Source organism: Fibroporia radiculosa (assembly GCF_000313525.1).
Source record: "Fibroporia radiculosa TFFH 294 genomic supercontigs, scaffold6826, whole genome shotgun sequence".
NCBI lineage: Eukaryota > Fungi > Basidiomycota > Agaricomycetes > Polyporales > Fibroporiaceae > Fibroporia > Fibroporia radiculosa.
In genome coordinates this window covers 114,862-130,957 of record NW_012133443.1, presented here as the reverse complement: position 1 = coordinate 130,957, position 16,096 = coordinate 114,862, and the positions used below count along the sequence as shown (strand labels likewise).

Here is a 16,096-nt window from a genome sequence, read left to right as displayed (position 1 = left end):
GGGAAAGGGGGGGGGGGGGCCCCCGCCGCTGCAGTGGCGGCTATCACAGCGGTCATGTTGTGGTAAGGAAACAGGTGAAATAGACGCGCATGTCCAATTCTCGTTCAAGTTTGACTAAGGCTTTTCAGGTCCTCAACATTGGGTATCAGCTTTTCTTCTCATTGTTTGGGCCCTGCCGTGCTTTGTTGGAAAATGGTTTGTCTCGAGAAGGTCAGAAATATTTTGTCTTTGCTTTGCGCCGAGCGACTCAAGATTCGTGCAGGTTGCAGTCGCAGAAGCGCAGGCGCTGTGGCCGGGAACCCCACGTCTTCTCAACTCTCTTCGACCTTCAGCCACTCTGAAGCCATGACTCTATAAACACTATCGGTAAAGCACAGATCCTGAGGCAGCCCTCGCAGTCCCGACAAAAACAAGCGGCCTCTACGCTGAGGCGACCTCCCGAGCCTCTCGATCTCAACGTTCAACATTCATAATCAGCAGGTCACACACCACACCTTCCCGACAAATGGCACGTCCCAGTAGCGGCGATGTGAAGGAACTGACTGTAACATTTCAACCCCCGTTGTATCTTGAGAGACGAGGCTGGATCTTCGAGATCTTGAGGAGGGAGGATGTGCACACGGTAAGCACGCCCTCTCTTCTTTGTGGCCATAGTGTATTGAAGAATGCAGGTATTGGATGTCGGCTGCGGAGAGGGAGAGCTCATCTCATGTCTATGCAACCCGGCACCATGGCTTCCTCCCCCGCCAACATCCGTCTTGGATTCGCTGGCTAATTGTGCGGGCAACACAGCGGACGCTTGCGACAATTTCCATATCGCAGCGGCACTTCCAGAAGTGTACCTTCACCCAACTAAGGTCATTGGACTTGACATCGCTCCCAACGACCTGAAGTACGCGATCGAAGGCACAGCGCCCCGCAACTCGATTCGATGGAGTCCTCTTGAAGTCAACATCTGGCAAGGTAGCCTAGAGTCGATCAATCCTGAATTCATCGGCATTGAATGCATCGTTTCAACAGAAGTGTGCGTAACGATAACCCTATCTATGAGCGACAATAAACACACCTAACACGCGTGTACAGGATTGAGCACTTGCCTGACGAGACCTTGCGGGATTTTGCGCCCGTTCTGCTCGGCGCATATCATCCACGGCTGCTCCTAATCACGACACCATCATACACCTTCAATACGCGCTTTCTGCCTCCAGATGTACCTTCCAGCGCACGGAACGGCTTCCCAGATCCAACAGGTCGTACAACTCGCATCTTTCGTCACCACGACCATAAGTTCGAGTGGACCGTGGAGGAATTCCGCCAGTGGTGTCAAATTGTCGCCGAGGACTGGGGGTATGACGTCGACGTAAGCGGCGTCGGGAAACCGGTTGAGAAGGACGAGTGGGGGCGCGACGAGGAATTAGGTTATGCTTCCCAAGTTGCCGCCTTTCGAAGGCGGGAGGGCCAACCGCACGAGGAACATCGGTGCGCAAAACTCTTAGCAGCATCCGTACTGCAAAGGACAGAAAATAGGCCGAAACACAAGCTATTGGCTACGCACCAGCATATTGCACACGAGCGGACCCATCAGCCACAGGCCCTTGACGAGATTGGCATATGTGTCGTAGACAAGATGGTATACTATCAAGACACGGTCATGAGAGTCGGGGAGCTGTGGTCTGAGGATGCAATTTCTGAGCAATGCGGAGGCTGGCTGGATGTCCTAATCAAGGCCGTTGATGTGCATCCAGATTTGCAATTATGCTCCTCGCATACAAAAACCCTGTCAAACTGGGAGATAGTCTTGAAAGGCCGGGTTTTCAAGGAGAAAGTTCTCTGGCAAGAGCAAACACTAGATATGCAGCATAACAACAACTCACCGTCTTCTGTCGGCTCGTTCGAAGAGCTCGTGACGCCCGATGATGGTGACCACAAGGGGTTTGAAGGCGTTATATGGCACGATGACCCACTTCGGAAGATAACGCATGGAGACGAGGTGACTGAGCCATCCCTGGCGCCCCACGATTTGGTGGGCAATTGGGATTCATGGAAGTCAACAACAGGTGGGTGGGATGACTCTAACGCGTCAGACACATTCAATTCCATTGGTGGTTGGGGGTCATGAAATGCTGGTTGTATGTGGGCACGCGGAGCAGCTGGATATCTCGGGGAGACAATTGTATATAGCACATTAATTATGTCTAGGGTGGACACGTCACCAGGATATTTCTCGCTGGAAGAAGCATGATACTCACAAAAGACGAAACAGTCCTCAGAACAACAATACATCCGCCCCTTACTCCTCCACCAGTGACTTCCGTGGTCCTTAGGAGACAACCGTTAGCACCGAAAGGAGAACCATCTGACCATACAAAAGCTCACGTTCTAGAGGATGCACTTGCGCCAGATACGTCACGGCCCACATGAGATAGCAGCACGCCAGAGCGAGCATGAGGCTCGTGCGGATCAGCCTGACGACGTTGTGAGCAGTTGCGGTCGCCCAAAGCCAATGAGCATCTTACGTCTGGTTTGGACCTTTACGTGTGCCGAACCAGGCGACAGCCATGAGGACAAGGACTATGACGAGCACGAAGAGCGTCGGCCAGGACGAGGACATGGCGGGTGCTGCGAGAGAGAGCGGACGGCGCGTCTCGTGCCAACTCCAGCTGCCGCGCTTTGATGTGAATATGCACCCGTTTTAGCAGGTGAGTAGGAACGTTCGAGCGACACACCGCGGGTGCCACCGTGCCACCGAAACACCTCCAAGGAATACGAAAGAACTGAACGTCTCCCAGACAACTCGCATTATGAAGTACATCGTGTAAGTGTGGAACCACTATATGCTGCACAGGAATAATGCTAAGCTCTAACAAATGATACTAGCTCTTAAACTGAGACACGTTCAAGTTATCCAAACATCACCAAAAGAGGGGCCTGTTATACGTCAATGTGGTACTAATTAACATTAGAGTGAGTTAAATCTAGTCTACAGCCGTGTTGTATAGTGTCTTGCAATCTGAGAGTTCAGTCAAAGTTCCGTCGACGATACGCAATAAGCGAGGGCTCCTTGGGAACAACCATCATCGACTAAGCAATTGATCTCAGTAAGGGTACTGGGCGACAAAACAAAAAAGCACACACCGAGTAGTCCGACTTGGGGAAAGGACCTTCTAACCGCAGTTCGATCTTCCGGAGCATCGTTGCAACAATAGAACTGATTTGAACCATGGCAAACTATAGAAAACACATAAGTATCATGGCATTGTAAGGGTTGCACCAAGGAACACACCTGCTCGCCAATGCACCGATGACGGCCGGCACCGAATGGCAGGTACGGGCTCTCCGTGCCCTTGCTGACCAGTCCGAATCCGAAGTCCACTTTTGTGTCATCATCATACTCCCTCTTTGCCTGTGCTGCCATACCCGCTGCATCGAGCCACCGCGTAGGGTCCCAGGTGTTCGCATCCTTCCACATGAGCGGGTCCATCTGACTGAGGGAAGGCGAGGCGAGTACTGTGTAGCCCTTCGGTACGACGTACACACTGTCTTCCGAGGGCGCACCGAGCGAAGCGGGAATAGGAACGTCGCTACGGACATAGCGCATGATGCTGTGGATAGGTGCGTGAACACGAAGGGTCTCTCGAATGACAGCGTCCAGGATGGGGAGCTTCCTCATGTCTTCGTATGCCATTTCGCGGAAGCCACCACCGGGAATACCGAAATGCTCGACTTGCTCTTGATAAACTTGCTCACTATCCTGCATATAAGTGGCTGCACTGTCAAAATAGAGAACGCAGACATACGCAATATCAGGACGGTCCGCAAGATGCAGGAGTACCCAAGCCGTTGACGACGAACTGGTGTGTTGACCAGCCATGAGCAGCGCAATCATCATATGAGCAATCTCGTGATCCGGAACGGGGCGACCGTCACGATATGTCTGCCTCATCAACGAGGCCATGACGTCATCCTCATACTGTCGACAATGAGCATGCAAACAACATAAAGGACCAACACAGTACGTACATCTCCATCTCCCGCACGACGATTGCGCAGAATGTTTTGGTAGAACTGACTCATTTTCTCCTGTGCAACGTCTCTCTTGCGGTAACTAGGCAGAGGAAGATTCTCAAACATCCAGTGCAGGGGGGTGAGACCGTGGTCGAGATCGTGATACAGATCAGCAAAACCCTTGTCCATGTTTTCGCGAATTTCCCTGCCCTGCAAGGTCCTTGCGGCCGTAAGGATAGTCATTTCGGCGAGCGTCTTGTAGGAACCGAAGGCGCCCCATTCATTGATGTCATTGAGCTGGAAAATGCGGAAAGCCAGGTCGCTGTTCATAAATTGCGTGACTTCATCCTCGACCATGCCAACATAGTCGCGGAACTTGTCTGTGGTGAGAGAGACCTTGACGAATTTCTTTTGTTCCATGAGCACCTCGTTCGGGCAATCGTAAACGACATCTTTTCCAAACACGGGCGTGGTCAAAGGCTGGAAGCGATTAGTATGCGGCAGATGGCGGCAAACATGCATGGAACATACTGAATAAACCTCCTCTGCGGCGATCACCGTGTGCTTTCCACCGAACACGAAGTCGTTACCTTTCGGACCGAGCGTGACGACGACTTTTCTTCCAAGAAGCACGAAGCAGAAAACGTTGCCATACTGACAGGTGGAGTTTAATGACACATGGCCCATCACAAATAGAAGTTAGAGTGTACCTTTTCTCTACACGATTTGAAAAACTCCACTGGATCCTGGCCGTAGGCAGCTGCAGAGCCAAACCACGGGATCCAATGGAAGACGAGTGGAGGCAAGGAACGATCACGAGGCAGCTACAAACGCGGTAAGTAAACAACGAGGCTGGGGGCTGGATGACCACGACCACGCACCATTTGGTATACGACATTGAGGGCAACCGCAATGACGGGTATATTTACGACGAGGAGCAAGAGCATGCGAGGCAACGAAGTGTTCGAAAGGTGAACCTGGGCCTGGTCAAGGTATCCTGCCCAAGGCTCGGAGAAGTTTGTGGTCGACATGACGAGTGGGAGGAGAGAGCACAGAGACTCTCGGACAAAAAAGAGGATGGCGGGGAGAGAGGATGGCCGACGGCTTGGGAACGCAGGTGGGGTGGCAACGAAATATATAGGCCGTGGGCGCAACGTCGAACCATCCTCACCTACCATAAAAGGGAATCGATCCCACCCAGACGGGGCAGGCGAAACAGCACCCCGCCAACTTTCCAATTCGCTCTCCTCCCCGGACCCTGACCCTATTTTCTGTTATTCCTGGCGATAGAGGGGTCGAGATTAGATTCTGAGAGCCCCTGCAACACACCTCGTCTCGTACTAGACTTGCCGAGACATTTTACTACGCGGCTCGACGGCGCCTCGCCCGTTGTGGCACCATCTGCTTCCGCAGTCTGTGGTACCACCACAGGTCCGGTGGCAATTTGCTACGGCGTCGACAATGCGCAGCGACAGTGGAGCGGATGCGCAATTTCCGCAAGCCTGCGTAACACACGTCGGGCGCAAACTTTGGTCCCATTCGTTATCAAGCCAGTCGGCTCACAAAGTGATTTTGCTCGTATGTTCCGAGTCGCAGAGATCTCAGGCATTTTCAGCCGTGCCACGCGACCTGCTTCGCGGCTTGCGGGCGCGAACATCGGGCAGGAAGCGTCATTCGCGCGACGTCCAGATCCTCGGCTCTCACAAGACCGACAGTCAGCATCTGAGAGGCGCTGGTAGTATTAGTGTATCGGTATTATACGTACAGTAAGATAGTCCAGAGATCTACAGGTCAACGACAAACAGTGCTCAAGTCGACCCAGGCTTTGGCACTACCGTGATAAGAGGCGTGAAGCCCAGGGCAAGCGACTGAATTTTAACGGCTATCTTCGCCCCAACAGGAATCGTGTCCGCACCAACACGAGCGGCCAATCTCGCCTTGAGCCCAAGCTCCGGAATGAGTGCGTGATACTGGTATTGCTGCCGGTAGCTGTTGAATACCGAGTGTGACAGCACTATCGCAGTGAGCGAATCCAGCGGGTCTGGCCCGTCTCTCCAGCCAAGATGTCGCTCCTTCATCCACCTTTCCACGAGAACATGCGCCCAGTACTGCTCGTGCCCAAGTGCGATCCGCTTATCCCGCCTCTCCTTCATGGCCAGGTTCCGTGCAAACTGTGTCAGCCATGCATTGTCGAACATACATGGAGACGGGTGTGTGGGTGCCAGCAGCGCATATTTTATCTGCCAGTGCGTGAGCAGGTCGTTGAAGCGCCGCAATGGCGACGTGACGCGCACGTAGCCCTCATCTTCCGGAATCCCGAGGACCCAGTGCGGCCCGATCGCAAGACGGTATTCTGCGGGCGAAAACATGACACCAATGTCCAGCGAATCAAATAAGTGGAGGAACCCGGACTCATCACGGGCAGTCAGCAGTCGTTCTTGATCTTCTTCTTTGAGAAACGTCGGCTGCTGCACAACACGACGGATAGTAGGGACACCACGATCTCTGAAGAACATGGAAGCCACTCGGGACGCAGTCCTCATTGATTCCGCAACAACAAGCCTCGCGCCAGATTCCGAAGCTCGTTGGTCGTTTACTCCATATTCCAATTGAGGAAATCCAGACCAGAGGTAAGGGGCGGTCGGGCACGGAGGAACCTGAGGAAAATTCTCCGACTTTGCAGAAATCGTTACAAAGGGATTGAGCATCGTCACAGCTCCGTTCTTGACGCGGTTTCTGGAGACACGTGTCGCGATCTCACGGAGAAGAGACATGTCGGACCGCATCGACTCGTCCAGATCAAGAGGGAGTGGCTGTGAGCCCTTGCTGACCCCGAATGGATATGAAAAAGGAGGAACGTCCCATTGCATGGCCGAATCAATTCCACTGTAATTGACAATATGAACATTTTTGACAATCCCGGGTCGGACACGGTAGTCAAGAATGCGACCATCGCTGCCGGTTTTTGCACTGAATGTCATGACGCGTTGCGATGCGTTCTCGCGCAGACTGAGGCTACCAAAGCTATCGAGAGGTAACAAAGGGATAGTCCTGTTGATAAAATAGGATGTCTGATTGCGGTCCAGAGCGCGCTGCGCAAGAAAGTGGCTTGGTGGAAGTACCGATGTTGGGTCGGCAATGTGGACATGTAACCAAAAATTGTCGGGCTCGTTTGGAATGCGTTCTATGGAGAGGCCGTCGTCCAGCTCATGCGCCTGTACATCGTCTATGACGTAGACAGGCATGTCGCCGAAGTCGTGACGGAGTGAATCGACGACGTCGTGTGAATAGAAGTCATTTGGACCCAGAGGACGGCGTGGAGGTAATGGGAGAGAAGCGGGCGAAGCCCCCCTGGCAGAGAGATCATCTGAGGTTTGCATTTTTTGTTGCCATCCCAGAGACTCGGACGCGGACCATTCATAGGAGACTTGATCCTGCCAGGGAGATAGGACACCCATGTCTACAAGTAGTCGAAATACCCCGTCGCTGTCATACCGGTCCAAATCATATCCGCCTATTCTCTTCATGATGGTAGCTAGAGATACTATATATGCATTAGCCTGAATAGTGCGTTGTTGCCGCAGCGTGCTCTGCATGTATCGAATGATCCTCATATCGTCCGGGGTAAACTTGTTTTCCAAATCTTGCTCGTACGACATGGGCTGTCTCCACGTCTTCAGCGTTCGCAATTTCGCAGCTGCGATAAGACGCTTCGCCTTCTGGATGAAGCTCTCCAAGCGCGGGTCCTTATCAAGAACCATGGAGTCGACTGCACTGATGTCATCCACGTCTTGCTGAGGCCGAATCCAGAAGGCTCTTGTCGTCAGGAAATTCATCCTGTCTGCAACGAATTGCCTGTATCTCGCGAACAGGTACGAATGAACAGCGAACATGGTGACCACAGAGGGTGTTTGTGAGTTTGGATCTAAAAACCTCGCCGCTCGGTCAGTAGTGATCTCCGACCATTGCTTTGGATCCCGGTGTTTAAAATGTTCGTAGATTTGTCGGAGGGGGTAGAAGAGCTCGACCAGTTTACGTTCCTGTGCCACTACAAGACCTCGCAAGCGTCTAAGAACCTCTACGCGTGCGTATGTTTCAGCGTCGCTTTGAACGACTAGGTTGACCCCACAGCGTTTAATGAGATCTATCGGAACGAATTCTGAAACCGCGAACATGACGTCCTGTTCACCATGTGCCCAAACTTCCCCGCCTGAAGTGAGAGTATGCACGACCCACTGTCCTTCGATTGGGATATCGAATAAGACAACGCCGTGTGCTGTGATTTCACTCCTACACATGATGAGACGTCGCGAAAACATGCTCAGACGACACACATGCTCACCTCCGAATCTCAACCATAGTCCCCGGCTTGAACCTCTGCTTCCCGACAACGTCCAACTGCTGCAGATTTGGATCCCAGTCCTCGACCGGATTTGAGTAGAACTGTTGCTTGTCTAACGACGGGCTTATTGTGGGGTTCCGCAAGCCCTGAATAGCTCGAGCCATTTTGCGATTTTGCTCTCCCTCCGGCATCCTCGTGCGAGTCCAGGTTGGCTTTAGCTGCTTTCTGGCGACCGCCCCTGCAAGACCCTTTGTGGTGGATTCAAGTTTGTCATACTTTTCTGTGCTCAGCAACAGAGGCCGTGGTGGCTTGCGCTGTGGATAAAGTTTCGACGCATGACGTCGGGTACTTGAAGAAAGCAGGGCCCCACTGGGAGATGCAGCCTCTCCGAGGCGAGAAATGCGATGCATTCAATGCAGAGGCAGACGGCAGCCTCCTCCTCAATCAATAGGCAGCAATTTTCCGGTAGTCCAACAGCAGAGAAATGTGTCCCAGAGTAGAGGTATAGAAGTCGTTTCCAATCCGAACCAATGAAGGAACACGTCCTCACCAAAGTGCAAGTGCAAGCTGTCCAAGACGGTGGCATTGCAGGCGTTTCACGATTCGAAAATCCCGGTCGCGATCACGTGGACACCGATCACTTCGAAAGCCGCTGAAATTCCGCGGCCTCTTGTCTTGGATCTTGCCAAACTGCTTCCTGCCGGCTCCGCTTCTGGATGCTTCAACTCTACCCCCGCACTACAGTCTGAAATAGGTTTATAATGTTCAAGAGAGTAGCAAAGAGAATCAAGAGGCAGGAAGAAGACGAGGCGCTCGGGCTTGACGCAGAGGCAAAAGAAATTCTGGGTTTGCACGACACCGACTCGGATGAATCCTCTTCGGCATCGGGCTCGGATGATGAGTCGGAAGGACAAGGTGAAGAAAGCGACCAAGAGTCTCAGCTAAATGGGGATGTGGGTGAGGATGAAGACGAGGATGTGCAGGAAAGCGCAGCCAGCGACGAAGAAATCGAGGATGTATCCGACGACGAGCCGACGCTCTCCCTCGCTGAGGCGTTGAAGGATCCACTATATACCATTTCCGTCGATCCCGAAGTGCAGGGATGCGCCATATGTCCAGGAAAGCTTCTCAAAAATGAAACTATGGCGGAGGTGCACAGGTCGTCTAACGTGCGTGACATCATTCGTTCGCGTAATCCTTGTTTGCTATATTACTACGACAGGCACATGTTCGAAGATTCAAACTCTTTGTCCAAGTAGCGAGTAAGGCAGAGCCTGGCACGAGCGTCAGGAAGATCGTGACGACGCAATTAAAGCAACCCCCGCAGGAGACTAAGGAGCAGCCGACAAACGGCAAGCCTTCCAAAAGAGCTGAGAAGAGGGTGCGTGCTGTTGCTTACTTCACTGCGTGTTATCCATTGTTGACATCAAATAGCGAGAGAAACAGGCCATCATCAAGGCCAAGCGGGAGAGACACAAGAAAGCTAAGGCGGATGGAATAGCAAAAAAGGCGGCGAAGAAGGCTGCCCAACAGGCATCGAGGGGGGACGCTGATGCCGGTTACCCATCGACACCTTCTCCCGTAAAGTCTCACAAAAAGCGGAAAGAAGGGCGAGATAAGCCTAGTGAAAGCCTCAAAAAGGCCCCAACGAAATTAAACCCAACCACTGTCTCTAAACCCAAACGCCCAAAATCCACGAAAGTAGATGACGGATCGATTGCAAAACCTACTCGGCATGACAAACCAGAAGGACGGAGCCGCATACATGCTCCCGACGCTAGAGTTGGGACGAAGCGAAAGCGACGCGACAAAGACGTCTAGTCAAGTCAAGTATAGAGCACTGTTCTGTAGTCGCAGGCGGTATCGTGCAAGCGGGACAGCGATTTCCATTGAGAAGTCAAGGAATAAATAGCCAAACTTAAAGAGCAAGTCCTTACTATCCAATGACACAAATATCCCTTCCTGTCATGCAGCCATTATCGCAGACTTTGCAACGCACGGTCTGTCATCTCTATGACCTATGATGCGGTCATTAAACGGAGTTCGCCGTATCACGATAGAATCGCTAGACAAACCTGATGAATGTCAGGTCTATCCTGAGGATTACTCTTCAGCATGCTATCGATAAGGTTTTTCAGGCCCTGCGAGTAAGCCGAACTAGGATGTTTGTATTGCGCGTTCATGACGGCCATTGCTATTGATCCGCCCTGCTCGGTCGTCTGCATGTTCTCGAACGGCGAATGAGAATAGGCGAGAGCGAAGAGCGTGCAGCCGAGAGACTAGATAGCGCGGTATATTAGTGAGGATCATGCGTCTGCCAATTTTTAGATGCTCACCCAGATGTCGACTTTCTCGTCAAGTGTGACTCCGGTTTTCACATCGAAGAGCTCGGGCGCGCGGTAGGCCATTGTCGATTGCTCTGCTGCAATATCCTGCGACACCACGAAAAGATGAAGGATGTGCGACCCACTATACTGACGGACTTACCTGCTGCAGTAACGCCTGAGAACGGTTCTCGATCTTGATCCTCGCCTTCATCGTGCTGCCGAAGTCCATCAGGATTGGAGAGCCGTCATCTGCGATCATGACATTTCTACCATGCACCACCGCTAGTGAGACTGCACCCTAAATTTAAAAGCTAACCTAAACTCACCCGGGCTTCAGATCCCGATGCGCATACGGCACTAACTCCGCTTGCCCGCCTTGCGCATTCTCACTCGCACCATTTTGCTGAATGCGCGCAAGGTCCTCATCCCCGCCAAAAATAGGCTCGCGCTCGTCCACAGGTCTATGAGCAGACATCAGCGGTACCGACGACCCATTTGTACTCGCATTATCATGGTATCCGCCTTCCTCATCGAGTGATGGCCGGCGAGAAATGTCGTCATGCGCGGCTGATGACTGATTTTCGCGCGATGGAAAAGGGTCGGACGAGGACGCAAGAGGCGTATGATAGTCGTGCATTGCGCGCACGGCCTCACATGTTCCCTTGAAAAGACGAAGCATCTCTTGCTCTGAAAAGTGGTTGTTATTGATCGAATTCGCGTTTATCGCGTCTTGGAGATTTCCACGCTAGGACACATGAGTACGATCACCTGTAAAACACATAAGAAAACTACCTTGTACAGAGGCAAGAAGAGGTAGACGACTTGGCCGTCCCCATTGGGGTCTTGCACAACTGCGGAATCCTTGTCAACCTCTTAGTCGTTAATGACGATGCAAAAAACAATGGAGCATACCAGGATTCGAATGATATTTGGATGTCTGTCATTCATTCATGAGAAGACAACTCTCAGACGGCGGGGAGCACTTACTTAAACCGCCTGTATGCCTCCACCTCACGCATAGCCTGCCTCACGTCTTCATGGCCACTTGGACAACGAATTTTCTTCAGGGCGAATTGTCTCTAGATAACAATATACCATGAGCCCTAGACCCGACTGCGCAGTGAAGGCAAGAATGAGAAATAAGGCTCCCGTTTTCAGATCGGCTGGGGATTCACAATAAATAGAAGCACGACCTCTCAACGATACAATGAGACAGTATCTATAGCCAAAAAAAAGACGAGTGATAGCGAGAAGTTCAGCTAATACGTACCCCGCTGTGCTCGTCCTCGGCCAAGTAGACAAACGAGAAGCCTCCTTCGCCTAGTACTCTAACAATTTTGACTGCGAATATGAACGTGTTATCATCGTCGAAGTAAACATGGGTGATAACATGGGGGCGAGATTGACTGACATGTGCGACCATTGATCTTGACTTTGGCGGACTGCTGGCATATACACGACGAGAGTGCCCAGAACGCGTCCTTGAGTTGGAACTTTAGGCTATCGAACGTGCTATGTAGCTGGGGATGGATGACAGACATGGGGGAAAGAAGTTATTAAATGGAGCAAGTAGTAATTGGCGGAGACCAGCCCAGTGCGGGTCGTTGTAGTTGCAAGACTCGGACGCCACGGACGGGCTGTGCGAACTGATGCCGGTTCGGTCGGAGTACTGGCTGCACAGCCGGATCAGCTGCATGGTCCACGCTTCGAGTCTCTCCGTCATCATGATCTTTTGTAAGAAGTGTTACAGCGACCAACAATTATACATGTGCTCGAGTGTTAAGTATCAGACATAGGAAGACCATACAGTATGTACATTCGCATACCATACGAGACTAACATGGACGTATCGTCAAACCCTTTCTCTCAAGTCAAATCCAACCTCTTGTTCTGAAATCCTCCAACACGTCGTGAGTCGTCTCCGCTGGAGAGCGATACGATAGTTCGAGAAGTCTGGCCGCTTTTGAAGTATCGAATAGGATCTGGTGAGTGACACTGGCAGCATAAGCCTCGGAATCCGCATGGATTGAGGCACCAGTCTGGCGGAAGGCATTCACTATCGCGGACGTTTAAAACCTCTGTATGCACTGTAAGGGAGCCGAACATACCCCAGTCTTCCCATTTCCAAGTGCCTTCAGCAACAATGATCCTCTCCCCACCCGCCTCTTTTCGTTCCATCGCGCGTATATGCGCCTCCGCAAGATCGCGCACATCAATCCAACACATCCTACTCATAGTCCAAAACGTTGCAACACTGCACAAAGCGACGTAGCTTACCCAATCTCCGTCGGGTGCAATTGTCCACCGACAACATTGTAGAACCACCATATCATGCTCGCATTGAGAGATGTTGGCTTTTCTACCTCGTGGATGACCGGTCCGAACACAAACGGTGGATTGAGCGCGACAAAGTCCCAGTCGATCCTATTCCTGTTCTTCTCAACGAATTCCCATGCAGCTCTTTCCGCCAACGTTTTACTAGCGCAATACTTTGACATTTGCGACGCAGCATAACCCTTCTCTTTCACGGTTTCTACGGCCGCATCATTCCAGTCTGCCTCGGAGTATGTGCGGTGCATGTTTTCCAACTGGAGAACTGATCCGGAAGACGAAGTGTAGACGATGCGCTGGACGGAGGAGCCGTTCGCTAGTGCTGACTCGAGCACCCGTACCGTCCCTTTCACTCCAGGTACGATCATCTTGTCCGGATCCTCATCCTCTATATAAACTGGTGAGGCGGTGTGCACGATTGCACTCACGTCCTTGACAGCCTCGTCGAAGGCCCCTGCCTACACCACGTTTCAGATTGTGACACTTCGAGCGTGTACAAATTACACTCACCTCGGTTATGTCCTCCACGATGACAGTCTCGAACCGGCCCCAATACGCAGTGAATGTATCGTGAAGATGTTTTGCTTTATCCTCAGAGCGTACTGTCCCTCGCACGGAGTATCCGCGTTCGAGTAATGACCGTACAATCCAGATTGCGATATACCCGTTTGCGCCTGTGACAAGCACTCTTCCTGAGCTTATTGGGGGCATTGTTCTTACTGTGTTGGCGTGTAGGCTGTGGTTAACCACAAGTGATTGAAGAGGGAGCCAATGATGGGTGCTTCGAAATCTAGGTTCTTTTGCATCCGACGACCACTCGCGCAGCCTGTCGGAGAGGGAAGCTTAAATAATTATCGGCCAGTTCTTGATCTGGGTGGAACCGCAATGGGCTGATCCCTTGGTTGTCAAGCGAACGATGCGGTCGTACCGAGTGCATGGAAGGAACGGGCCTTCATCGGCATCAGTCATCTTCGCTCCCGGACGTCCCTCGGGGGAGCAATTGCTTGGGTCTAGAAACGGGAGCAATAATCATATTGACACCTGATTGAGGCACATCACTGAAATCAAATTTAGTTCCAGTGTATACTGTGCGTCTGTTGATCCTCATATTCCCCATCATGATGAATGCGAAAGCTCGAGTGGTGAAACGGTTCGCTGATAGCATAGATGGACAAGACCAGTGACTAGTCATCGGCAACTCGATAATGCTTCTCAAGTCAAACTAAATCCAACCCCTGGCTTTGAAATCCTCTATCATATCGCGTGTGCTCTCCTCTAGAGTGCGAAGCTTCAATCCAAAGATTCGAGTGGCTTTCGAGGTGTCGAACTGGATCATATGTGTCACACTGGTGGGGTCGTAAGACTCGTCACCCGCAGGAAGTTGAGCATCGACCTTGTGTGCCGCAGTGACTAAGGTTTATCAATCAGCTTAGGTTGATGCAATATTCAGCGATTCGGGCCTACTGAAATCCTGCCATATCCAGGCTCCCTTGGAGACAATAATTCTTTCCCCGCTGGCTTCCTGAGATGTAATGGCGAGGACATGCGCCTCCGCAAGGTCGCGCACATCGATCCAGCATTTTCTATTTGGAAATCAACGAGGAGCTCGCAATATAATCTCATCGATAGGCTTACCCTTCTGCTTCAACAAGTGATCCCTTCACGACGCTCTCAAACCAATGCGCCATACTAGAATTGAGGTCCTCCGGCGATCGCACATCCTGAATGGGAGGTCCAAATACATACGGGGGGTTGAGTGCAACCAGGTCCCAGCTTAAATTGTTCTTGTTCTGTTCCACAAAGTCCCATGCAGCCCTCTCCGCAAGGACCTTGCTGACGCAATAGCTTTGTAGCGGATCCTCCATTTCTCTGAGGGATTTCTCGTTCCAGTCGGTCTCCGAGAACGTTCGTGGTGTATCCAGGAACTCGAGGACTGCAGCACAGGAAGAAGTGTAGACTACGCGCTTGACCGCGTTCCCATGCGCAAGCGCGGCCTCTAGGAGGCGTTTTGTCCCCTGGACAGCAGGTACGATGACGTCGTCTGGCTCATTTATGTTCAGATGAACAGGCGATGCTGGATGTACTATCGCATCAACGCCCTTGACCGCCTCGTCGAATGCTCCCTCCTGCACAGAACGTATGCATCGTCAAGGTTAGCATATGTTGCGGACAGTACAGCGGAAAAACGTCGTCGCGCACTTTGGTAATGTTCTCGACGATAACGGTCTCGAAACGATCGCCGTAGGAGGATAAGAGGTTTTGCAGGTACTTGCCTTTGTTGATGGATCGGACAGTGCCTCTAACGGAATACCCTTGCTCAAGGAGTTTGCGCGCAACCCAGGCGGCAACGAAACCATTGGCACCGGTGACAAGGACTTTCCCTGATGTGACAGTAGGCATGGTGTTTTGTGTTCTGTTGGAAGAGTCTGGATATTTTATTTAGATGTCGGGCTTTGGTTAGGCTCGAAACAAGATCGTCACGCGTAGAGCGTTTCGGGTATGATAGAGCTCGTGTCGAACTTATTCAAGTTGGATGTGGTTGTCTGAGGCCCAAAGGCTCTGGCTCCGGGCTTTTTCTACTTGATGGATGCTGCTGCTTGGTCAGACATCGGAGCAGCAGTGGCTGTCGTTGACCAAGTGGTACTTTGTCAAATGGACGGTTCACAACACAATGCACCCACAACGGAACAAACGGGCCCGGCCGATCTCCGTGTCTTCGATCACTCCGGCGTACTTATCGATCCCGAGCGCTACGGCTGCCTCGTAATATTATTATGCACCACTGGACTGTAGTTGTATGCTCAAACTTGTCAACCTCTGTGCGCCGTTCTCTTTTGTGTTCATATGCAGGAACATAGCTGCTCATTATCACTTGTGTCAGTCGGCAGTTACGCAACGAGATGGTTCATATATCCGGATCCCGATACTCTGGCGCAGCGCAACGGTCTCAAGAAACTCATCGATGTATACGAAAAGCCTTTTTGGTTTCCAGTATACGGCCGGTCACACCGCTATCCTGACTCAGATGATCCCGCAGCCTGGTCTTGATCGGACACCCAGTCTATACTGATCAGTGATGATGACTTTACAG

General features: G+C 51.8%; 8 protein-coding genes across 8 annotated transcripts; 2 read left to right on the top strand and 6 right to left on the bottom strand.

Moving 5' to 3' along the window:
* Positions 1-505: 505 nt before the first annotated feature.
* On the top strand, positions 506-2,119 carry FIBRA_06424 (uncharacterized protein; the record flags this gene model as incomplete). The annotated part of the gene is made up of 3 exons (XM_012328150.1): positions 506-622; positions 672-1,024; positions 1,084-2,119. The coding sequence occupies 3 exons, from the start codon at positions 506-508 to the stop codon at positions 2,117-2,119; spliced, it is 1,506 nt and encodes a 501-aa protein (XP_012183540.1).
* Positions 2,120-2,290: 171 nt separating this feature from the next.
* On the bottom strand, positions 2,291-2,611 carry FIBRA_06423 (uncharacterized protein; the record flags this gene model as incomplete). Its single annotated transcript, XM_012328149.1, has 3 exons — positions 2,291-2,319; positions 2,377-2,465; positions 2,517-2,611. The coding sequence occupies 3 exons, from the start codon at positions 2,609-2,611 to the stop codon at positions 2,291-2,293; spliced, it is 213 nt and encodes a 70-aa protein (XP_012183539.1).
* A 407-nt stretch (positions 2,612-3,018) lies between these two features.
* FIBRA_06422 (uncharacterized protein) lies at positions 3,019-5,036 on the bottom strand (the record flags this gene model as incomplete). The annotated part of the gene is made up of 8 exons (XM_012328148.1): positions 3,019-3,081; positions 3,136-3,228; positions 3,284-3,746; positions 3,798-3,970; positions 4,021-4,485; positions 4,537-4,659; positions 4,716-4,829; positions 4,887-5,036. 8 exons carry the CDS (start codon positions 5,034-5,036, stop codon positions 3,019-3,021), a joined length of 1,644 nt encoding a protein of 547 aa, XP_012183538.1.
* Positions 5,037-5,813: 777 nt separating this feature from the next.
* Positions 5,814-8,511, bottom strand: FIBRA_06421 (uncharacterized protein; the record flags this gene model as incomplete). Its single annotated transcript, XM_012328147.1, has 2 exons — positions 5,814-8,295; positions 8,348-8,511. 2 exons carry the CDS (start codon positions 8,509-8,511, stop codon positions 5,814-5,816), a joined length of 2,646 nt encoding a protein of 881 aa, XP_012183537.1.
* A 597-nt stretch (positions 8,512-9,108) lies between these two features.
* FIBRA_06420 (uncharacterized protein) lies at positions 9,109-10,168 on the top strand (the record flags this gene model as incomplete). Its single annotated transcript, XM_012328146.1, has 3 exons — positions 9,109-9,516; positions 9,570-9,728; positions 9,782-10,168. The coding sequence occupies 3 exons, from the start codon at positions 9,109-9,111 to the stop codon at positions 10,166-10,168; spliced, it is 954 nt and encodes a 317-aa protein (XP_012183536.1).
* Positions 10,169-10,323: 155 nt separating this feature from the next.
* FIBRA_06419 (uncharacterized protein) lies at positions 10,324-12,215 on the bottom strand (the record flags this gene model as incomplete). Its single annotated transcript, XM_012328145.1, has 10 exons — positions 10,324-10,365; positions 10,423-10,626; positions 10,684-10,779; positions 10,835-10,940; positions 11,001-11,419; positions 11,467-11,535; positions 11,587-11,611; positions 11,662-11,753; positions 11,945-12,015; positions 12,086-12,215. The coding sequence occupies 10 exons, from the start codon at positions 12,213-12,215 to the stop codon at positions 10,324-10,326; spliced, it is 1,254 nt and encodes a 417-aa protein (XP_012183535.1).
* A 330-nt stretch (positions 12,216-12,545) lies between these two features.
* Positions 12,546-13,716, bottom strand: FIBRA_06418 (uncharacterized protein; the record flags this gene model as incomplete). The annotated part of the gene is made up of 4 exons (XM_012328144.1): positions 12,546-12,730; positions 12,783-12,901; positions 12,952-13,463; positions 13,516-13,716. 4 exons carry the CDS (start codon positions 13,714-13,716, stop codon positions 12,546-12,548), a joined length of 1,017 nt encoding a protein of 338 aa, XP_012183534.1.
* Positions 13,717-14,227: 511 nt separating this feature from the next.
* FIBRA_06417 (uncharacterized protein) lies at positions 14,228-15,405 on the bottom strand (the record flags this gene model as incomplete). Its single annotated transcript, XM_012328143.1, has 4 exons — positions 14,228-14,415; positions 14,470-14,588; positions 14,641-15,131; positions 15,205-15,405. The coding sequence occupies 4 exons, from the start codon at positions 15,403-15,405 to the stop codon at positions 14,228-14,230; spliced, it is 999 nt and encodes a 332-aa protein (XP_012183533.1).
* Positions 15,406-16,096: the final 691 nt, after the last annotated feature.